At 37.3% G+C, this 19919-nt stretch overlaps 1 protein-coding gene across 1 annotated transcript; it reads right to left on the minus strand.

Moving 5' to 3' along the window:
- Positions 1–17085: 17085 nt before the first annotated feature.
- Positions 17086–19884, minus strand: LOC103031583 (uncharacterized). Its single transcript, XM_015604260.3, has 2 exons — positions 19316–19884; positions 17086–17866 (listed from the first exon to the last, which is right to left on the minus strand). The coding sequence occupies exons 1-2, from the start codon at positions 19815–19817 to the stop codon at positions 17358–17360; spliced, it is 1011 nt and encodes a 336-aa protein (XP_015459746.2). The 5' UTR covers positions 19818–19884; the 3' UTR covers positions 17086–17357.
- Between the last annotated feature and the right edge of the window lie 35 nt (positions 19885–19919).

The following is a 19919-nucleotide window of genomic DNA, read 5'->3' on the forward strand; positions in this document are numbered from 1 at the left end:
TCAGTCTCTCTTCTTTTATTGTTAAATGTTTATTGTTATAAGTTGTGCTTGAAGCGAGCCAGATATAAATTAATTATAGGCAAGTACTGTATGTTTACTCCATATACATTTTCTCTACACCACCAGTTATTTCTACTCAGTAACTTCCAGTCACAAAATCATATATATATAATTTTTTTGGCTCATTCTGGCTTCCACCCTTCTTTACTTGTGGTATTACCAGCACACTGATTGCCTCTTTTTTACCTTTGGCTGTAGATGAATGTTGCAAACTGAACTTACACTCAGGTCGCATTTAGTCTTGAAATCATTTGGAATCATTGGGTTGCAAGGCAGCTTTGATATGGGAGGAAATTACCAAAGACCTCAGATAGAAAAACATATGCAGCAGTCTTACGTCAAGCCAAGAGCTTCAGGTAGCAGTATCAAGACAGCCCCATGAAAATGAGCTTTTAACCCATTAGGCCCTACATGTTTCCTGCTTCACCTGCACTAAATTTCTCTCCAAAATGACCCTCATGCCCCTAGAGGCTGGGAGTAAAACAGCAGGGAAAAAAAAGGGACTTCATCTGTAACAGTATGAGGCTATATAGAAATAAGCATTGTGTGTTATAATAGAATGAGCATATAAGAAAGATATATACAGTATTTGCTGAAAAAGCAGGGCCCTGTTTACAAAAAGCCATGGCTGCATGTTTTTTTGTCACATACTTGTGTGAGATTTCTGCCTGGCTGTACAAAAGAAATTTGATCAGTTTGTATAAAATTAGATTCCCTGTGAACCCCAGTTTTTCTCATTATCTGTGTTCTGATCAGAGACTGTAAAAAAGATGGAAGCCGTGTCACCGTTCCCATTCATTCAATGAAAATTGTCTGCGCAGTAGAGACCAAAGAAGGGAGAAAGACTGTGGAGAGACAGCCTACTCATTTAAATAATCCCGCCCCTGAGGGCTGCCTCCACAGAGCTCATACAGTCCATACCAGAGACTGTAAAAAAAGATGGACGCTGTGTCTCCGTTTCCATTTATTCAGTGAAAATGAAGCCAAAATCTTCTGCCATGTTGGCGATCCTGACACCCGAGTCTGCGCAGTAGAGACCAGAGGAGGAAGAAAGACTGTGGAGAGACAGGTCCCGCCCATAACCAGTTCTTTACAATAACCACACCTGTTTTGAATAGAGCTGAACAACGTTTTAAAAAACTAATTCTGTGGGGAAATAAAAATTTGACAATATAAGCAGAGGTTACACTAGCTGCTGCATTTAAATAAATGAGGTAGAATTACAGTATATTGGGAAAAAACGTGATTGAAAGTTGTCTGTTTTGCCAATGAAACCTATGGGGATGGGTGGGGTTAGACAGCTTTCTGAAACCGAACAGCAGGGGGGCCCGACCTGTGGTGGCTTCACTCCTCTCACTTTTGAGAGACGATGCTCTGTCCAGCTATACACAGTCTATGGTTCTGACAAAATCTGATTTGCTGCATTTATTGGATTAATAAAAGCATGTAAACCATCTCATTTTCTCTGTGTAAAAGCTTCTTTTACTCAACACTGAGGTGAAATGTGTTAGGAGCTGTAAATAACTTAGACAATAGCAGCAGTCCATCTCTCAGAGGCCAGATCCAGACATCAGTATTAATGTTGTTGGTGCTGTGCCCACCCTGCCAGCTTCTGCCAGACTTTACAACTGAGTCAGCTCTTCTGTTCTGCTGTTTTTTTTTCTCATCCATCTTTTCTCTGGTCTGGAGAGAACAGGTTGAGGGTTGCTGTATTATTTGTACTGCATTAATCTCAGCAATATAATATAGTGTCAATCTTTGCTCTAAAACTTTTTAAATCTTACTTGAGTTTTTGAGTGTAAAACTGAGCGAGTGTACATGCATTTCATAACCTGAGAACTGCAGTTTTTGAGACCTGAGTTTGTCATTAATCCGATTAACGTGTTTACATGAATTTGGGTAATTAGATAATGAAAAAAAAAAACAGATTTCCCTGAGTCCCGGAAACGACGTCACGTTTGTCACATGCTTCAAAATAAAAGTTTATATGGCCGACTGCTCAGTGTAAGGAAACTCAGCTAAAACAAGTGAGAATAGTCAATTAAACGAACTCCTAATACTTTTCTAATAGCCACGACTCTGTAGTATGCTATGCTATAAGTGTAACTTGAACATTAATATATCTGGTTAGCGAACTAGCTGCATATGCGATTCCAAGTTTGACCGATATGTAGGCAATAGATTTATCTTGTAATATAAAAATACTAATTGAAGAAGAAAACCGAATTGTTTTACCCTGTCAAACCGTGCTACCCAAGTGTATATTTAACTGTAAAAATACAAAAGAAGCTCCATATTAGAGCATGTTCCCAGTAGAACTCATAGAACGTAGTAAATTTGGAAAGCATTTGTCAGTATCATGCTAAAGCTGCTTTTGTATTTGTTTATTAAATTTAATATTTAATATTTTTTATTTATATATAATTATTAATTATTGTAATTATTATTATTCATTTCCATTTACATTTTTGCATGCAATGGAAGGGGGTTTAGGTTGTTTTATGCTCCCAAAACATGAGAAATAATGAAAAAATATAGGTCAGTGCATGCGGAGTGCCATTAGAACGTATCAACTGGCTAGCATAACTCACTGGCTAACTAGCATAACTCACTGGCTAACTTAGTTGTTTTGTTTGCTATCAACATGGCTTTACATTTTCTAATAACATGCTAGTCTGTGTTTTAATAACATTAAAATCACTTAAAACAAGCTCCCACTGCTTCGTGCATAAATAACACTGACTTTCAGGCTCAATACCACCCATACCACTAGATGGCGACAATGGAAGCAGTACCACCTCATCTGTGATGCCTCATATGGTGCCACAGGAGAGGTGTAGGACTCATTTGAGAATGCTCTGGTAAAGAGTTTACATGCAATGAGAAATAACATAACTGAGTTAGTATCTCTTTATCAGATTTTTAAATCAGATTTCTTAGAGACAATTATTAACTGATTAAATAAATTGTAGTATGTTGTTTTCTTGACTTATATAATCAATCACCCACCCATTTAGCTGCTCATCGGCTGTATATTCCCCATCACAAGTGATGCTACAACACAATGAGGGTGAACACTAGCACGTGCCTTCTCCGACACATGTGAAGTCAACCACCGCTAATGCTAAGCTCGGCTCTGATACTTCAGCTCACAGGTGCCTTGTGTTGATCGACATCACCCTTTGGAGTGATAAGGGGATAAGGGGAAAGAGCGCCATCTACCCACTTGGAGAGAGCAAGGCCAATTGTGCGCCCTCAGGTCTCTGGCAGCTGATGGCAAGCTGCATGACCGGGATTCAAACCAGTGATCTTCCAATATAATGTTACAATCATGGCTAACTAGAACATTACTGCCTTCACAAGAGTTTGCATAGTTTGAAAGTCTGAGGCCCTGCCTGCATTACCTTGACAACTAGGAAATCACCTTGACAACTAGAAGAGAAACAGAGCACTGCACCATGAAGAACAGCATCTCAGAATCTCATGCTTTACTTACTTACTAAATATCACCTGCCTGGCTCCTCCTGTCTGGAGAAGGAAAAGTGGTGATATATATGTAGCTATCTATTGTTTTGTGTTTGAAAAGTAAAAAAGATCCATGCTCTCTGCCTCCTCCAGCTGTGGAATGGGAAGAATGTGCCAGGATAACAGCAGTAAAGGCTTGAGCAGGAACAATTGCTTCCTTCAGGGTTGTAGATAAATCCAGAGAGAAAGAGAAGCCAAGCACTTTAAATGGATTGAGGCTTTTTTGTGTTTTTTTCTTTGCTGTATCCACCACAGTCCACCAACAGAGCAACAGCTCGAAACACTTAAACTGAACTATCAAACCAAACTGTTTTTTAAAAGATCTCATTCCATCGTTTTTTCATTCATTTTAAAATGTCTAGTTGTGGTCTCTAATATGAATGAATTCCATGTGAGCTGTTTTTGTGAAAAAAGTGCTCTGGTGTTTCTGTATAGCATTGCTTTAGATCACTGAATAAGTGGTCTCTGAAGAAAGACAGAATTTGGCTCTTTCATTGGCTAACAGCACTGCGGTAGAGCTACCTGCTCCCCCCCACAGTCAATTTTACAGCTCTAAAATTCAAAGGAAATGTTTTTAGAGATACAGCCTTAGTTTTAAAGATACAGCACTGAGTGCTAGGTAAAGTTAACCCTTAAACTTTACTTAATGTAAGGCTCTTAGTGAGCGAAAAAAAAGTGCCTTGGTGGATTTTAGTGAAAGGAGACCTTCAACATTAGCCAATATAGACCATAGAAATAGCATAATGTATAAAAATGAGACAACCTTTAAAGGAATCGTAAACTGGAGAACTGGAATAGAACCTTGGAATAGTTTATTGTAGTAACTTTTATACATGTAGTTATCTTGTTCCGCCTCAGTTTCTTAAAAAAATGTTTTTAAATGTACTTTGCATCCATACGTATGTTTAAATAGGTTTTTGAAGGCTTTTTTTTCTATAAAAGTGGGTCCTGACCTAAAGACCATGAAAAAACTTGAGTCGTGGACTGAGACCAGTTGAGAACCCCTTATGTAAAAGATAGTGGACATACAGTGCATAGTGTTGAACTCTGTGTACTGTATGTCTCACTACAGGAAGGGCAAGTATCTGAGAGATTTGTCCAAGGTGGAGATGTTCCTCCGTTCCATGAATTTGGGCATGCGATAGCTGCTGGGCTGCACGTCTCCAGGGCAGGATGTGATTAATGGCTGACAGTACATGGTCCACAGGCCTGGGGTGAAGCGGCGGGTCAGCTGATCAGCCAGCCTCAGTCGCAGATTGCAGTTAGAGCACACAATGTGATTGGGGCAGCAGGACTGGACCACCGGCTGTCCACGAGGGCAGAGTGGATTAAGGTCAGTGGAGGTGGCCGCCGGCCTGGTCAGAGCAGGATGTGATGGAGGTCCGTGATCTTTGAGGCGGTCCAAGGCCTTTCTGAGCTCCAGCTGAGCCCCGCTCACTCTAGCTAACTCTCTCTGGTGCTGGAGGCCCAGCAAACGCAGCCTGCGGCATAAATGTAGGCTCTCCATCCGTAGGGCGTTGGCCAGAAAGCGTTCTGTAGAAGAGATGGAGGTCATGGTTACAACACTCAGTGATGCATCCGTGCATCCGTGACACTGATCTAATTTAATTACCCAACACACTCATTAGGACTCCCCCTACCCTTCAATACATGTAAAGTCAGCCACCATCTCTCTTTCAACTGCTGCTGATGAAACATTGCCAAGTAGCATCACAGTTCACTCGGAGGAAAGCGCAGCGTCTCGGTTCAGATACATCAGCTCACAGATGCCCTGTGCTGAGCAACATCACCCTTTGGAGTAATGTGGGGAAAGAGTGCCATCTACCCACCCAGAGAGAGCAAGGCCAATTGTGCTCCGGTAGCCAATTGCAAGCTACATGAACAGGATTCGAACCAGGACACTGGATAAATAGATAGACACTGCAATAAATAGTTTATTTCATTTGAAGAGCAACTGTGTGTGGACCTTGGATTTTTGTGGAATTTGGAGAGTCAGGCATTTTTGCCCAGCCACCATAGTGGTATAGGAAATAATCACTACAGTTACAATATACATTTCACAGAACTTAAATTAAAAACAAAAGTGATTTTTTTAAATTGATCAGACTAGGTATTTAGTTTTTTTCTAAAACCTTGAAATTTTTCTTGAATTAAGTTGAGTTTTCTTAACTTTTTCATGTTTACAGTGTAAGTGGGGAAGGCTTTGTGCTGATCTGCTTTATTTTTAGGAGAAGAAAATTCATTATTTCTTTAGGCCACAACCACAGTCGCTCACCAGCACAATGAGGATAACCAAGCTGTTTAATCAGCATGACCACACTGTTTGCTCAGCATGAAAAAGCATGACCAAAAGCTAACATGAACTGCGCCCTTCAATAGCTGAATAACCACCTAGCTTGAATATTTTCACTTGAATAACCAGCATTTTAACCATTGACAACAGCATAAACTAGGCCTGAGCTGGATTTTTCAGCATGGCTAAAGCATCTTATTTAATCACTTTTTAATTCTGCTTTATGAATTTACCTTTCTCATTAGATCTCCTGGTCCCTGTAGTTAGAGTAGTGATACCAGGCATTTTAGCTCTTATGGGTGGTCCACATTAAACGTCTGAAATATGAAGGTTTGTTAGTGACTGAAACAGCAGATTATACTGATGCATCACATATTATACACAGTTTAAAGTCTTGATTTTAGATGTATTTGAGTGGTGATAAGCAATACAGTTATAGAATTATACAACAGAGCATGTCTTCTTGTCTTGAGAGATTAAGCCTAGTCTTGGCATATTGTGGCATTTTAAGAGTTTGGAGATTTTCCACTGTAAAGTTAATATAATCGATGAATAGGATGTAATTTACCGATTTAAATCACAGTTATGTGTTATTTTTTATTATTATATTTTTATGCACAATTTTAAGCTGTATTTATTTATAAAAGGTGTTGTACCAATAATAATAATAATAATAATAATAATAATAATAATAATAATAATAATAATAATTATAATAATAATAATAATAATAATAACAACTGGGATTTAGCCTAATCCTAGACTTTGATTTCATTTTAATTAAAAAATATGCATAGTAGACCCCAGATATTCAATAGCATTGTTTTGAAAAATTCTGCATTGAAGCTGCATTTCTTAAACTACACTAAAATCAATAAAACAGAAAAACACATACCTTGAAATGAATGATGATTATTCTATTTTAATTTAGGAAGCAATCTGTTAGAAATTTGTACTAAATGTAGTATTCCAGTATAAGCAGTGGTGTTCTTTCACCACATTCTCCTCTCCACTGTGAACTCTTCCAGGATTTCTCACAGCGAGGCTTCCAGCCAGTGCCATAAATCTCCCCAGACCTCTTTTGGCCTCTAGAAGGAGACTGGTAATGCCCATTTAACCCGAACCTGTTTTTTTATCTGTAGTGAGCAGCACATATAAAAGTCTTTGTGATGCAGCTATACAATACAATACATGCTTTTTTACCACCAAAGATATAAACAACCTTGTATACAGTGAACTACAGTTGTGGTCAAAAGTTTACATACACTTGTAAAAAAACATAATGTTATGGCTGTCTTGAGTTTTCAATAAGTTCTACAACTCTTATTTTTCTGTGATAGAGTGATCGGAACACATACATGTTTGTCACAAAAAACAGTCATAAAATTTGGTTCTTTCATAAATTTATTATGGGTCTGCTGAAAATGTCACCAAATCTGCTGGGTCAAAAATATACATACAGCAACATTAGTATTTGGTTACATGTCCCTTGGCCATTTTCACGGCAACTAGGCACTTTTGGTAGCCATCCACAAGCTCCTGGCAAGCTTCAGGTCGAATGTTTGACCACTCTTCTTGACAGAATTGGTGCAGTTCAGCTAAATGTGATGGTTTTCTTGCATGAACCCGTTTCTTTAGCACTGTCCACATGTTCTCAATGGGGTTTAAGTCAGGACTTTGGGAAGGCCATTCTAAAACCTTAATTCTAGCCTGGTTTAGCCATTCCTTTACCACTTTTGATGTGTGTTTTGGGTCATTGTCTTGTTGGAACACCCAACTGCGCCCAAGACCCAACCTTCGGGCTGATGGTTTTAAGTTTTCCTGCAGAATTTGGAGGTAATCCTCCTTCTTCATTATCCCATTTACTTTCTGCAAAGAACCAGTTCCACTGGCAGCAAAACATCCCCAGAGCATAATACTACCACCACCATGCTTGACAGTAGGCATGGTGTTCCTGGGATTAAAGGCCTCACCTTTTCTCCTCCAAACATATTGCTGGGTGTTGTGGCCAAACAGCTCAATTTTTGTTTCGTCTGACCAGAGAACTTTCCTCCAGAAGGTTTTATCTTTGTCCATGTGATCAGCAGCAAACTTCAGCCGAGTCTTAAGGTGCCTTTTCTGGAGCAAGGGCTTCTTTCTTGCACGGCAGCCTCTCAGTCCATGGCGATGTAAAACACGCTTGACTGTGGAGACTGACACCTGTGTTCCATCAGCTTCCAAATCCTTGCAGACCTGCTTCTTGGTGATTCTTGGTTGACTCTTGACCATCCTGACCAATCTCCTCTCGGCAGCATGTGATAGCTTGCGTTTTCTTCCTGATCGTGGCAGTGACACAACTGTTCCATGCACTTTATACTTGCGTATAATTGTCTGCACAGTTGCTCTTGGGACCTGTAGCTGCTTTGAAATGGCTCCAAGTGACTTCCCTGACTTGTTCAAGTCAATAATTCGCTTTTTCAGATCCACACTGAGTTCCTTTGACTTTCCCATTGTAGCTTTTGTAGCTGAGTCTAATCACTGGGTCAAATGAGCCCTATTTAAATGGGCTCATGAGAAGTCAACAGCTGTAGTCAATCAGAATCACTTACAAGAAGTGAAGAGGCCATGCCATGAAGCTAATTTGATTGACACAACTCGCTACATCACCAAAATTGACAAATTTTGTTGCTGTATGTATATTTTTGACCCAGCAGATTTGGTGACATTTTCAGCAGACCCATAATAAATTTATGAAAGAACCAAATTTTATGACTGTTTTTTGTGACAAACATGTATGTGTTCCGATCACTCTATCACAGAAAAATAAGAGTTGTAGAACTTATTGAAAACTCAAGACAGCCATAACATTATGTTTTTTTACAAGTGTATGTAAACTTTTGACCACAACTGTATGTAGCACTGAGTAATAGAATCAGTATGGTACACTGCTAATAAAGGTGTTTTTGAGGTAGAAAACAAGGGCAAAGCAACCTACAAAGACCAACCTACTCACTTAACAATTCACAGATATTTTGACCAGGCAAAGCTTTTGCATTCTACACCCTTGTAAAAAAGTTTTGTATTTAAATATAAAATGTACTTTAAGCCCTTAACAGGCCAGGATTTTTGTCATTTGTCTGCCTGACATTTCACACCTAAATCTTGAGGATTTCTATTCAACAAACAAAAAGCTTTTCTGTTTGATAAGAAATATTCTAAAAAGCATAATTGTAATTGTAATAGAAAATATTTAAAAAATGTATATAAATCTGCTGATGTCAAAAGATAACAAATTAATTACAAATTAATAATTAAATTTGCTCCTGAACTTTTAAAATTAATATTTTCCTGAATACAAATCAAACAGTTCATGCCCTCCAAACCTTTAGTTTCATTATGTTTGTCTAGGTTTCACGTCTATTTTCAAACCTGCAGAATTTGGGTTGATTCCTGTTACTGATCTGGAATTATTAAGTGGAGTAGAGAGTAAAAAGGCAGCTTTTCCAAGTGTTTCCAAGATTTTAAATCCCTTTTTAGATTTTTAGAATGTAAATAAGTTGTTTCACTGCAGAGAATAAGAGTTTTGTATCCGGGACAAGGCATGTTTCTACGTTAATATACTTCTCCTTATACTTACATTTTAGCCACTTAATCTGCCAATATACTCCAAAAATATATACTTTACTTGGCTGTGGTAATTGTGTACTAGTGATGTACTTTATATAAATATATACTTGTATAAAACTGTGCTTTTTATGATTTAAATAATAAAAATTACTTTTTAATAAAAGTGTGATAGGTGCCTCTATTTCTGCAATTTATTTTATGTGTTAAAACTAAACTTTAAAAGTTTACTTTAGCTGGTTTAGTGTAGGTAAAGAATTCTAACAGCTAATTCTTGCAGCAATAAGATATCTTGCTTTTGTTTTTATTATTTTTTTTCTTCGTAAGGGCAGTAAGCTTTTAAAAAAGTGAAAGCTGAACAATAATGCCTAGTTATGGATAGTAAAGATGATTTTACGTGGAACAGCAATAACTGAATGCCTAAAAAAAAATTTTACATAGTCAAAAATATATTCTCGATGATAAATGCCTTGTTTATGAAATGTTCATGAAATATTTATAACATAAAACATTCTAACTAAAAAAACAGAACACCACATTTTTTATTAATTCCATTATAATTGTTCCTATTTAAAATAGGTAAATGTGTCCATTCTGCAGATTTTAAGCACATTCAACTGCACAATTAATGCTTACATGCTGAAAACTTTGACAAGTGCTTATTTTCTAAGTAACTCAGAGCCGCAACTCTCTCACTAGTGTACGCAGTTAACACCAGAGTTTTCTGCTTGTGAAGGGACTGTAAGCACAGTGTGACTTCACACAACCAGAGTGTGACTTTCATTAGAACTCTGTTCAGCTTACTCTAAACAAATTTAGTGTTTGGTGACCGAGGTCATGAACTTATATTGATACAATGGATATATTAATAAAGGCAGTTTCTAATACTTAGACAAAAACAGAGACAAAAAGAACTTCATTATATCTAAGTATATTGTTAAAAGTCAGTTTATCTGTGTTTGGATACATGAACCTCAGTACATTTCTCCTTGATCAGATGCTTTAGATATCTTCTTTTTCTGTTAAAATTCTGTTAAAGTTGTTGGTTTTCTGGCACAGAGCTCACTTTAAAATAGACTTCCACAGTTCATATTCACTATGGGTCAGTTTCCCCAAGAGGGATTAAGCCAATCTTGGAATTTACAGCATTTTCAATGGTGATTTTCTATCACAGTCTATAGCCTTATCCGGACAGAATTAGTTTCTCAGGGGGGCCTGGGGTAATTTTCTCTTTTATGGAAGGGGGTCCACTGTAATTTTATTCCCATCCGGAACGACCATGTAAAGTGAGGAAAATAAGTATTTGCACACCCTGTGACTTTGCAAGTTCTCCCACTTTGAAATTATATCTAGGAAACTGACAAAAAAAATTACAAATGTTTTTAATGAGTGAGTTTAGTTACAGTACAGTGCACCCCATTCATAACACAAGCATTTTAGTCTCCACTGTGAAGTCTTCCAGGATTTCTCACAGAGAGGCTTCCAGCCCGTGCCATAAATATGGGTAATGCCCATTTAACCAAACCTGTTTTTCATCTCTAGTGAGCAGCACATATAAAAGCCTGCGTAATACAGCAATAGAACACAGTGAAAAAATGCTTTTCACCACCAAAGGTATAAAAAAAAAACCTGCATACAGTGAACTATGTAGCACTGAGTAATAGAATCAATATGATACACTGGTAATAGTTGTTTTTGAGTTAAAATACAAGGGCAAAGCAACTTTATTAAGGACAAACCATTATTCACAGTTATCAAGGAGAGAGGTCAAAACAAAATAAGCTGGAAACAATTAATAAAAAGAATGATTTATTAAAAAAAAACAGAATCAACCTTGTCAGGAATGCCAGACACAGGTGAGACACATGCAGATTAGAATCAGAAAGTTCATTAAGGAGGGTAACAGTACTAAAGGGAAAACCAAACACAGGTGTAGCTAACAACAGTAAAGTAGCAAAAACAAACACCATACCAGAGTGTTTGAAGCTGAAGGTCATACACAGAATATCAACAACACTAACCACAGGCAAGGCAGAGAGCAAAGTCCAAAAACAGACAAGGGTCTAAACCAGAACACAAAAACTAACAAAGGGGCTAAGCTAAATCAGTATTCAGTAAACAAACAGGCCGAGAAGATTGAAAGTACACAAGGTAGAAGAGCTAGGAAACTAGATTCAATACCAGGCACAAAGAACAGGAAATGAGGGGTATTTATACAGGGCAGCACAGGTGAGAACAATTAGACTAATCAGTGTGATGGAGAGTTTGTTAGATGCAGTGCCACTGACTGGGAAAGTCCGGAGAGAGAGAGCACAGTGGAATTCTGGGAAATGTAGTTCTGAGTCACTAAATTAGAGTACCTGGCAGGCAGACAGGAAGTGGCCATTTCCTTACTATGTTCCTCACAGTGGAAACTGACAGGTTAAATCTCTGAGACAACTTTTTGTATCCTTCCCCTGAACAACTATGTTGAACAATCTTTGTTTTTAGATCATTTGAGAGTTGTTTTGATGAGCCCATGATGCCACTCTTCAGAGGAGATTGAAATAGGAGAACAACTTGAAATATTTATAACATAAAACATTCTTACTAAAAAAACAGAACACCACATTTTTTATTAATTCCATTATAATTGTTGCTATTTAAAATAGGTAAATGTGTCCATTCTGCAGATTTTAAGCACATTCAACTGCACAATTAATGCTTACATGCTGAAAACTTTGACAAGTGCTTATTTTCTAAGTAACTCAGAGCCGCAACTCTCTCACTAGTGTACGCAGTTAACACCAGAGTTTTCTGCTTGTGAAGGGACTGTAAGCAAAGTGTGACTTCACACAACCAGAGTGTGACTTTCATTAGAACTCTGTTCAGCTTACTCTAAACAAATTTAGTGTTTGGTGACTGAGGTCATGAACTTATATTTATACAATGCATATATTAATAAAGGCAGTTTCTAATACTTAGACAAAAACAGAGGCAAAAAAAACTTCATTAAATAAAGTATATTGTTATAAGGCAGTGTAGGTGTGTTTGGATACATGAACCTCAGTAAGTTTCACCTTGATCAGATGCTTTAGATATCTTCAACCAGAAGGCTGGTTGGATAATTGCCCACATTTATGGTAGTATTAAAATAGTTCTGTTAAAGTTGTTGGTTTTCTGGCACAGAGATGACTTTAAAATAGACTTCCACAGTTCATATTCACTATGGGTCAGTTTCCCCAAGAGGGATTAAGCCAATCTTGGTCTTTACAGCATTTTCAATGGTGGTTTTCTATTGAAATGAAAAAAACAGTCTATAGCCCTATCTGGACAGGATTAGTTTCTCAGGGGGATGTCTGTGAATAATATTTCACACAGTGATAAAACTCTTGCATCCAGACTGCAATTGAAAAAACAGTGAGAGGACCAGTGAGTTTTTAGGCTTTGTCGGTCACATGACATCGTGTTCAGCAGCTCCTCCATTTCCACTCGCTGTTGTGTTCATTTGGATCTCCGTGGAAATGCGCACCCAAAGTGTAATTACGGTGCGTGTCAGTGGACAAATAGCTATTTTATTAAGGGCGAGTAGACTAAACTCAGAAATGTGCGTCCGGACGGAACTAAAATTACCAGAGGACCACAGAGTTCAGTGACAAACAGTAGGTAATTCAGCCTGAAATTTTGTCTGAGGAAAACAGAGAAAAGCATGGTCGTTCCGGAAGGTAATAAAATCACAGAGGACCCCCATAAAGGAGAAAATTACCGTTGGGCTTTATGCCCTTTCCGGACGAAATTAGTTTTTCAGGGGGTTCTGGGGCAATTTTAGCTTTTATAAGGGGATCCTCTGTGATTTTATTCCCATCCAGAACGACCATGTACGTGTTTATAAGACGTTCTCTAAATTACCTACTGTTTTTTGCTGAACTCCGTGGTCCTCCGGTAATTTTATTCCTGTCCGGATGCACATCTCTTGACGTTCGTCACCTCACCTTTGACCCAAAATGCAGATAAAAACACCAAAGAATGGCTAAGAGGAAAACATTGGGCTGTTCTGAAGAGGCCTTTATTTTATGAGCCCTGACCTAATTCCTATTGAGCATCTTTGGAAGGAGCAGAAACATGCCTTCTGGAAAAGACACCCTTCAAAACTGGAGCAGTTTGCTCATGAGGAATGGGCCAAAATACCTGCTGAGAGGAGCAGAAATCTCACTGACAGTTACAGGAATCGTTTGATTGCAGTGATGGCCTCAAAAGGTTGAACAACAAATTATTACGTTAAGGGTACCATTATTTCTGTTGATTTTTTTTAGTATTTTTTTTTAGAAATCTGTTGAAGCATGGTTGAAAAACAATGTCTGATTTTCATTTGTTCACATTCATTGCATTTTATTTATTATTACTTTTGTCAGATTCAAGTTATTTCCGTGACTATTGTGTTTTTTTCTTTCATTAACTGAGTGGTACCAACTATTTTGTCTATGAGTGTATTATACCCATAAATCAAGGATTTAAATATATATGTTCTGTATAGGCTGGAAATTGTTATAAAATAAATGTAATTGGGCACATCTCAGCACCAAGAAACATTGTTTTTGCAAAGAAAACTCTTTTGTGCAAAAAAACATGACAGCTGGTCAGCAGTGTGGTTGTTTCTTGGGTAGCCACACTTTATGTGTCATTTACAGCAAAATTGTGAAAGTCTTTTTACAATAAAGAGAACTTGAAAGTGCTTACAACAAAACACAGCAATCAAGACAGCAGCAGGGTGAAAACTGCACATGTTGCTTGTAGCAGGACCCTAGTCCGAGCCATAGACAGACTATATTTGCTATGTATACATATTAATACTTCCATGGCACATCAATCCCTTTTATAACCAATGTCATTGCACCTTGCACTTAGCTCTGAATATTATTTAATGACAGTTAGCAACATCTACTGCTCCATTTACAAATAGTTATTTAGCTTGTTTAGAAAGTTTTTATACCCTTATATATTTTCTATTCTTCTGTGTTTGTTTGAATTTGTTTCTTATTGTATTGTGTTGTTGCTGCTGGATGCCTAAATTTCCTTCGGGATAAATAAAGTATCTATCCGTCTATCTGTACGTCTGTCTGCCCGTCCAACATAATTTTTTCATTTTTCCTGAAGTTACAATTGTGAGAGGCATAAATAAAAAAACTAAAATTGGAAAAATGGATGAACCTCAAACGGTCAGAAAATTAATTTAATAAACATGACACTGACCCATAATGCACTGTGTGGCTGAAACCAGCAGTTAAAATTTTTACAATTATTTTTTAAACAATGTAGATTTATTGTATCTGAAGCTGCATCATCAGTTTCACATGTCTTCACATTTCCTTTGGCCTGTAGATCCATATTTTCTAGTTTATTTTTGTTTTCTGCATTATTTCATGTTGTGATGTTGGTGACAGTGTGTGTGCTGGTCTGTGATGAACTCCCCTCTGACTCTAGAGATTCAGCATTTTATTTCTGAGTAGAAATCTAACAAACTGAAGTTTCTATGATAAAATATTCTGGGTTTGATTAAAAGCGTCCACTGCAGGTAAAATTATTGGGTTTGCATTTGTACTGTTCGATTCAGTTTATCTTTCTTTTAGTCATTTATTTACAATTATTTTATATAGTAAAAACACTTTTATTTTATAACTAACATCAACTCGTCTGCATCAACATATCACACCCATACTCAAAAACCTACACTGTCTCTCTGTGTCAAATCGAATCGCTTATATAAGGGATTACTGCTTACATACAGAGCCTTACAAAACACTGTACAGGTTTATCTTTCTAAACTTTTCATTTTATACTGCCCGTCCTGCTGCCTGCGCTCAGCGAGCTCTAGCTTACTTGTGGTACCTAAACCCAGTCAGCGGACTCTGGGTGAACTTTCTCCTTTGCTGCCCCACGTTTGTGGAATCAGCTCCCAGGAAATATCTGTGATCTTTTGCTTGGATACCTTATTTTATTGTTTGTTATTCATGTTTTTTTTTTGTTTGTTTTTTACTTGCACATGTATTTTATTTATTACTTGTAAGTGCTCGTGTGCATGCTTGTTTTTATGCATTGTACCTTCTGTCTAATGATGTGTTGTTAAGCGTTTTGAGTTTTCAGGAAAGGCGCTATATAAAAAAAAAATTATTATTATTATTATTATTATTATTATTTCTTTTTTATATAAAATGTGGGTTTCAGTTGCTCATCTTTGGGCATGGAAAAAGTTTGGGCACCCCTGGTTAAAATTAGTTAAGTTAAGCAAGTTGAGGATGAAATGATGTCCAAAATTATGGCGTCACATTAATGTAAAAAGTCCAGGTCGCAAAAATGCCAGGTGAAAAAAAATTAACCAGCGTGTTTTAACATTTTGCATGTGTAAATGAACTACTCGTGAGCACAAATGTGAAACTCTATTGCGTACCCCACCTTTCGACACGCCCACACCGATCGACACGACCACCTTTCGACACGCCTACACCTTTCGACACGCCCATACCTTTCGGCACGCCCACACAATACTTGAATAGTTTCACATTTGTGCTCAGGAGACGTTCATTTCCACACGCAAAATGTTAAAACACGCTGGTTATTTTTTAACCTGGAATTTTTGCGCCCCCGACTTGTATTTTTGCGCCCTCGACTTTTGACATTGATGTGACGCCATACTAAAGGCTTAAAGTTAAAGATGAATCACACTTTTCAACACTTTAAGCAATAGCAGTGTATTATTTTGCATGTGTAAAATTTTAGATCAGTACATTTTAATAATGTGTCTTAAGGAGTGGCCATGGGTGCCCTTCTAGGTTGCTCTTTTAGGGTTCTTTTCCAGTAGAAACGGGTGCTGTAATGATGCCCCTTCTGTATCAACCCTACTATACAGTGTGCCCTTAAGAGTAGAGGCACTGGGATGCTATGCCAGTGGGTTGAATCTGATGTGGTTCCCTATAGGTGCCCTCGGGGTAAACTATTTGACAGAGTAAATAGTTGTGAGTGATTACGCAAAGTTAAACAAATCATTCTTACCCCCGTCACAGGCCCATTTCTGCCTGATGTTACACCCCTAAATCTTGAGGATTTTTATTCAAGCATTACATAAAAATGCTTCATGTTTGATAAGAAGCATTACTGAAAAGCATAATTGTAATTGTAATAGAAAATAGCAAAAATATTTAATTCAATCTGCTAATGTCAAAATATAATGAATTCGTAAATGAAATCGTAAAATTGAGTCTTTCCTGAACCTCATTTTAAAATTAAACAGGTTAAACTTGGATCAATTCTATGCATTTACTGTATGTTCTTAGTTTTAGCCCCACCTCCCCTAGAATGTATACAGGCCCTAGATCGTGCAGCAGATCTGGTCCTGTAGTAGAAACAGCCTAAGTTTAACTGCCACTGTGTAAACCTGGACTGAAAAAAATATTTTTACAAATTTAATTGAAGGACTTGTCTTTGTCTACTTTTTATGTTTAAAGTCTATTTTTTCTTGTTAAGTCTTGTTAATGGCAGTTTTGTGGATTTAAAGATTTACGAGGAGTCAAGTTTTTAAAAGTCAAATATGCTTTAATGTGTTTAAAAAAGCACACATAACAAAAGCCACGGTTAAATATGAGAACAAATTATAGTAATGCATTTTTGCTAGACTTTAATCATTTCCATAAAATGAATCAAATTACTGTATTTGTATATATTTGCTTTTTTTTTTTTACAACAGATGTTGTCACAAAGCAGTTTTGCAGAAATAAAAGAAAGAAAAAGAACCAAACATCACATAAAATAGTTGTTTAGACATTCAGTGATTATTTGAAGATAGTACTCTTTAAAATGAAGCAGAATCAGCAGAATCAACAGAATCAGCAAAAACAAAAGCAATTCATATGAAATCTATGGCGGCGGTATCAGAGGGCACAATGATGGCCTGCATTTTGACATAATTGACCTGCAGCTTTGTGATAAGAGCCTTAATGCCATCATCACAGATAAGCCGATTTTCTCCAGTGGCTTCCACCAACTTACCAAAGGTCTGCATCAACTTTATCATCGCCTCTATTAACACAAAGCAGCGCGTTTGAATCTCTGCCACGTTTGATGTACCGGCGAGTACGCTAAGAACTCTGACCGAGTTCCTCATGTTCTCCTGGAAACCAGCCATCTCTCTTCTCTGTCTGAGAACCTGTTGAATGTCCCGTTCGATCTCCCTCAGCGAGTCTTGTCTCTTCACAATCTCTTTGCAAGCCTCCTGGATTCTGCTTGTGTATTCGGACACTTTGCGTTCGTATTCGTGGACCGAGGATCGGAAAGAATTGACCATGCGCTCCGCCTCCTGAACTCTGTAATTCGCATTTTCGATGTCATTTTCAGCTGCTGCTATCATTATTGGACCTGTTGTTGTAGAAAAGACAATGTCATACAAACAAATTGTAGCTTAATCGTGTCTAGTAGGTCAGTGATTCTCAACTGGTGTGTCTGGACCCAAAAGTGGGTCGTGGACACGTTCAGGGTCGCAGAAAAATAATAAAATCATGTATGCTCATCTGATTTTGTACTCGTTTTTTATTTCTTACTAATGTACTTTGAATGCAGATATGTTAAATATCTGATTTTGTGGCCTTGATATTATATTTTATTGTACTTTTATACATGTAGTTCCTCCTCAGTTTCTTTAAAAATACTCTTTAATTCACTTTGCATGCATAATTAAAGGGTTTTTGAATGCTATTTGGTTTGTTTTATATAAAAGTGGGTAGCGACTTATGCTGTTCATACAATACATGACTTTGAAAAAACTCTAAAAAGACTTTAAACAAACTAATCTGATACCCTCTCACATCTAAAGACAATTCACAGACTTTTTACTCACAGACTAATATTTAGCAAAGACTAGGTATCACTGACTGTAAGGGTACAACTAGATTCTTTCTGAGATTATTTCCCATGCTTCTGTTAATATAACAGATTAAGTTACAAATAATGTGTTTATCAATACTATGATTTATCAGAGACTTCTATCCCCATTAACGTTTTATTTGTTCACACTGTTAGTTCTTGATATTTTTAATGGAATACATTTTGTGTTCAGCTCTGCCGATAGGCTTCTTTTCTCCCTTTTTTGCTACAATTCACAATTTCACTGCTCAACATTTGCCTTTATTTTAGATAGAATTAATGCAATATGTAATTTTTTCTGGCAAAATGTGTATTTATTAAACATAACACTGCACAATAAGACAACGTAGTGCAAAACAAAATAACTTTAAATATGATGACCTTAAAGTGCTACCTGTGTTTAAAATACTCTTAATATTAAGATAATTAATATTCAAATTAAGTAAGAACCAGTCATATTAACTGCAAACCGTAAAATATGCTTGCCTTGCCGCTTCCTGTAGCTCTCCTATTGGCTGTTGACATTGTTCGAGTCACTATTTGCGTAAGCAAAGTCTCAAGATTTGCGATAATATTAAACACGGTTGATTTTATCGGAGCACCAGAACGCAAACCCGACTGATTAAAACTTCCTTAAAAAAGTCCTAACCACCTTACACTAAACGTTCGAGATAACTCGACTGCAACTCGACTGCAGCTCGACTCTAGCCAGACGTGATTTTTTCCCGACTCTGGAAATGTATCTATGACTGTGAAATCGTTAGCTGTAAGGTCGGCATTAATGACCATGAGAAAATGTGGGTCCCGCGATGAGACCAGTTGAGAACCCCTGTAGTAGATAAGACTTATGCAATCATGTAGGAATAATATTGTCAGTGTTGTTTTTCTCTTACAATGAATAAAAAAATCAGACAGCCTTTCACTGCTTAATAGTAGAAAAAATACCTGCAATCCATCCTAAAATAGGAATGAATGTTATCCCAATTCCTGCATCCCTCAGTTCTTCTGCCTCTTCTACAGCCCTCTGCTGATGCCAAAGATAGGCCTTAGCTTCTTTCAACTGAGACACAGCATCACATGCTGATTTTTTGTACATCTCTAAGGTGGCGTTGTTGTTTTTTTGCTGTTGTTTTAAATCACGCAATGCACCTTTTGTGTAATCTTGCTGAATAGATAGATTCTGCTTTCTAACTATTAGCTCCTCGTAGCATTTATCTACCGCCTTGAGTTTACTGAGGGCAGCTTTTTCAGCCTCCCCCAGGTTCTGCTGCACGCTTATAACAGCCCTCCGAATTTCACTGAATGATGAGTCACTTTTAGCCACAAAGGCTCTATCCACATTTAGGAGGCTGATGGTTAAGGCATTGAGAGCGCTAATTCCCTTCTTAAGTGAAGGACTAACTGCCCTCGCAAATTCACTGCCCTGATTTTCCAGACAGACGGCCATGCTGCAGAAGAGACACCTGTGGAAAAAAAGTTTTGTAAATATAGAAATTTTATTGCACAACAAAACTTTATTTTGCAATTTTATCAACATAAATAGTTATTA

This window comes from Astyanax mexicanus, chromosome 2, assembly GCF_023375975.1.
Source record: "Astyanax mexicanus isolate ESR-SI-001 chromosome 2, AstMex3_surface, whole genome shotgun sequence".
NCBI lineage: Eukaryota > Metazoa > Chordata > Actinopteri > Characiformes > Acestrorhamphidae > Astyanax > Astyanax mexicanus.

Bases quoted from the DNA above. Each gene is read 5' to 3' on its own strand.
- LOC103031583 (XM_015604260.3), bottom strand. From the start codon at position 19,817: ATGGCCGTCTGTCTGGAAAATCAGGGCAGTGAATTTGCGAGGGCAGTT. The intron at 17,867-19,315 runs GTATTTTTTCTA...CTACAACAACAG, and splicing joins TATTTTAGGATGGATTGCAG to GTCCAATAATGATAGCAGCA.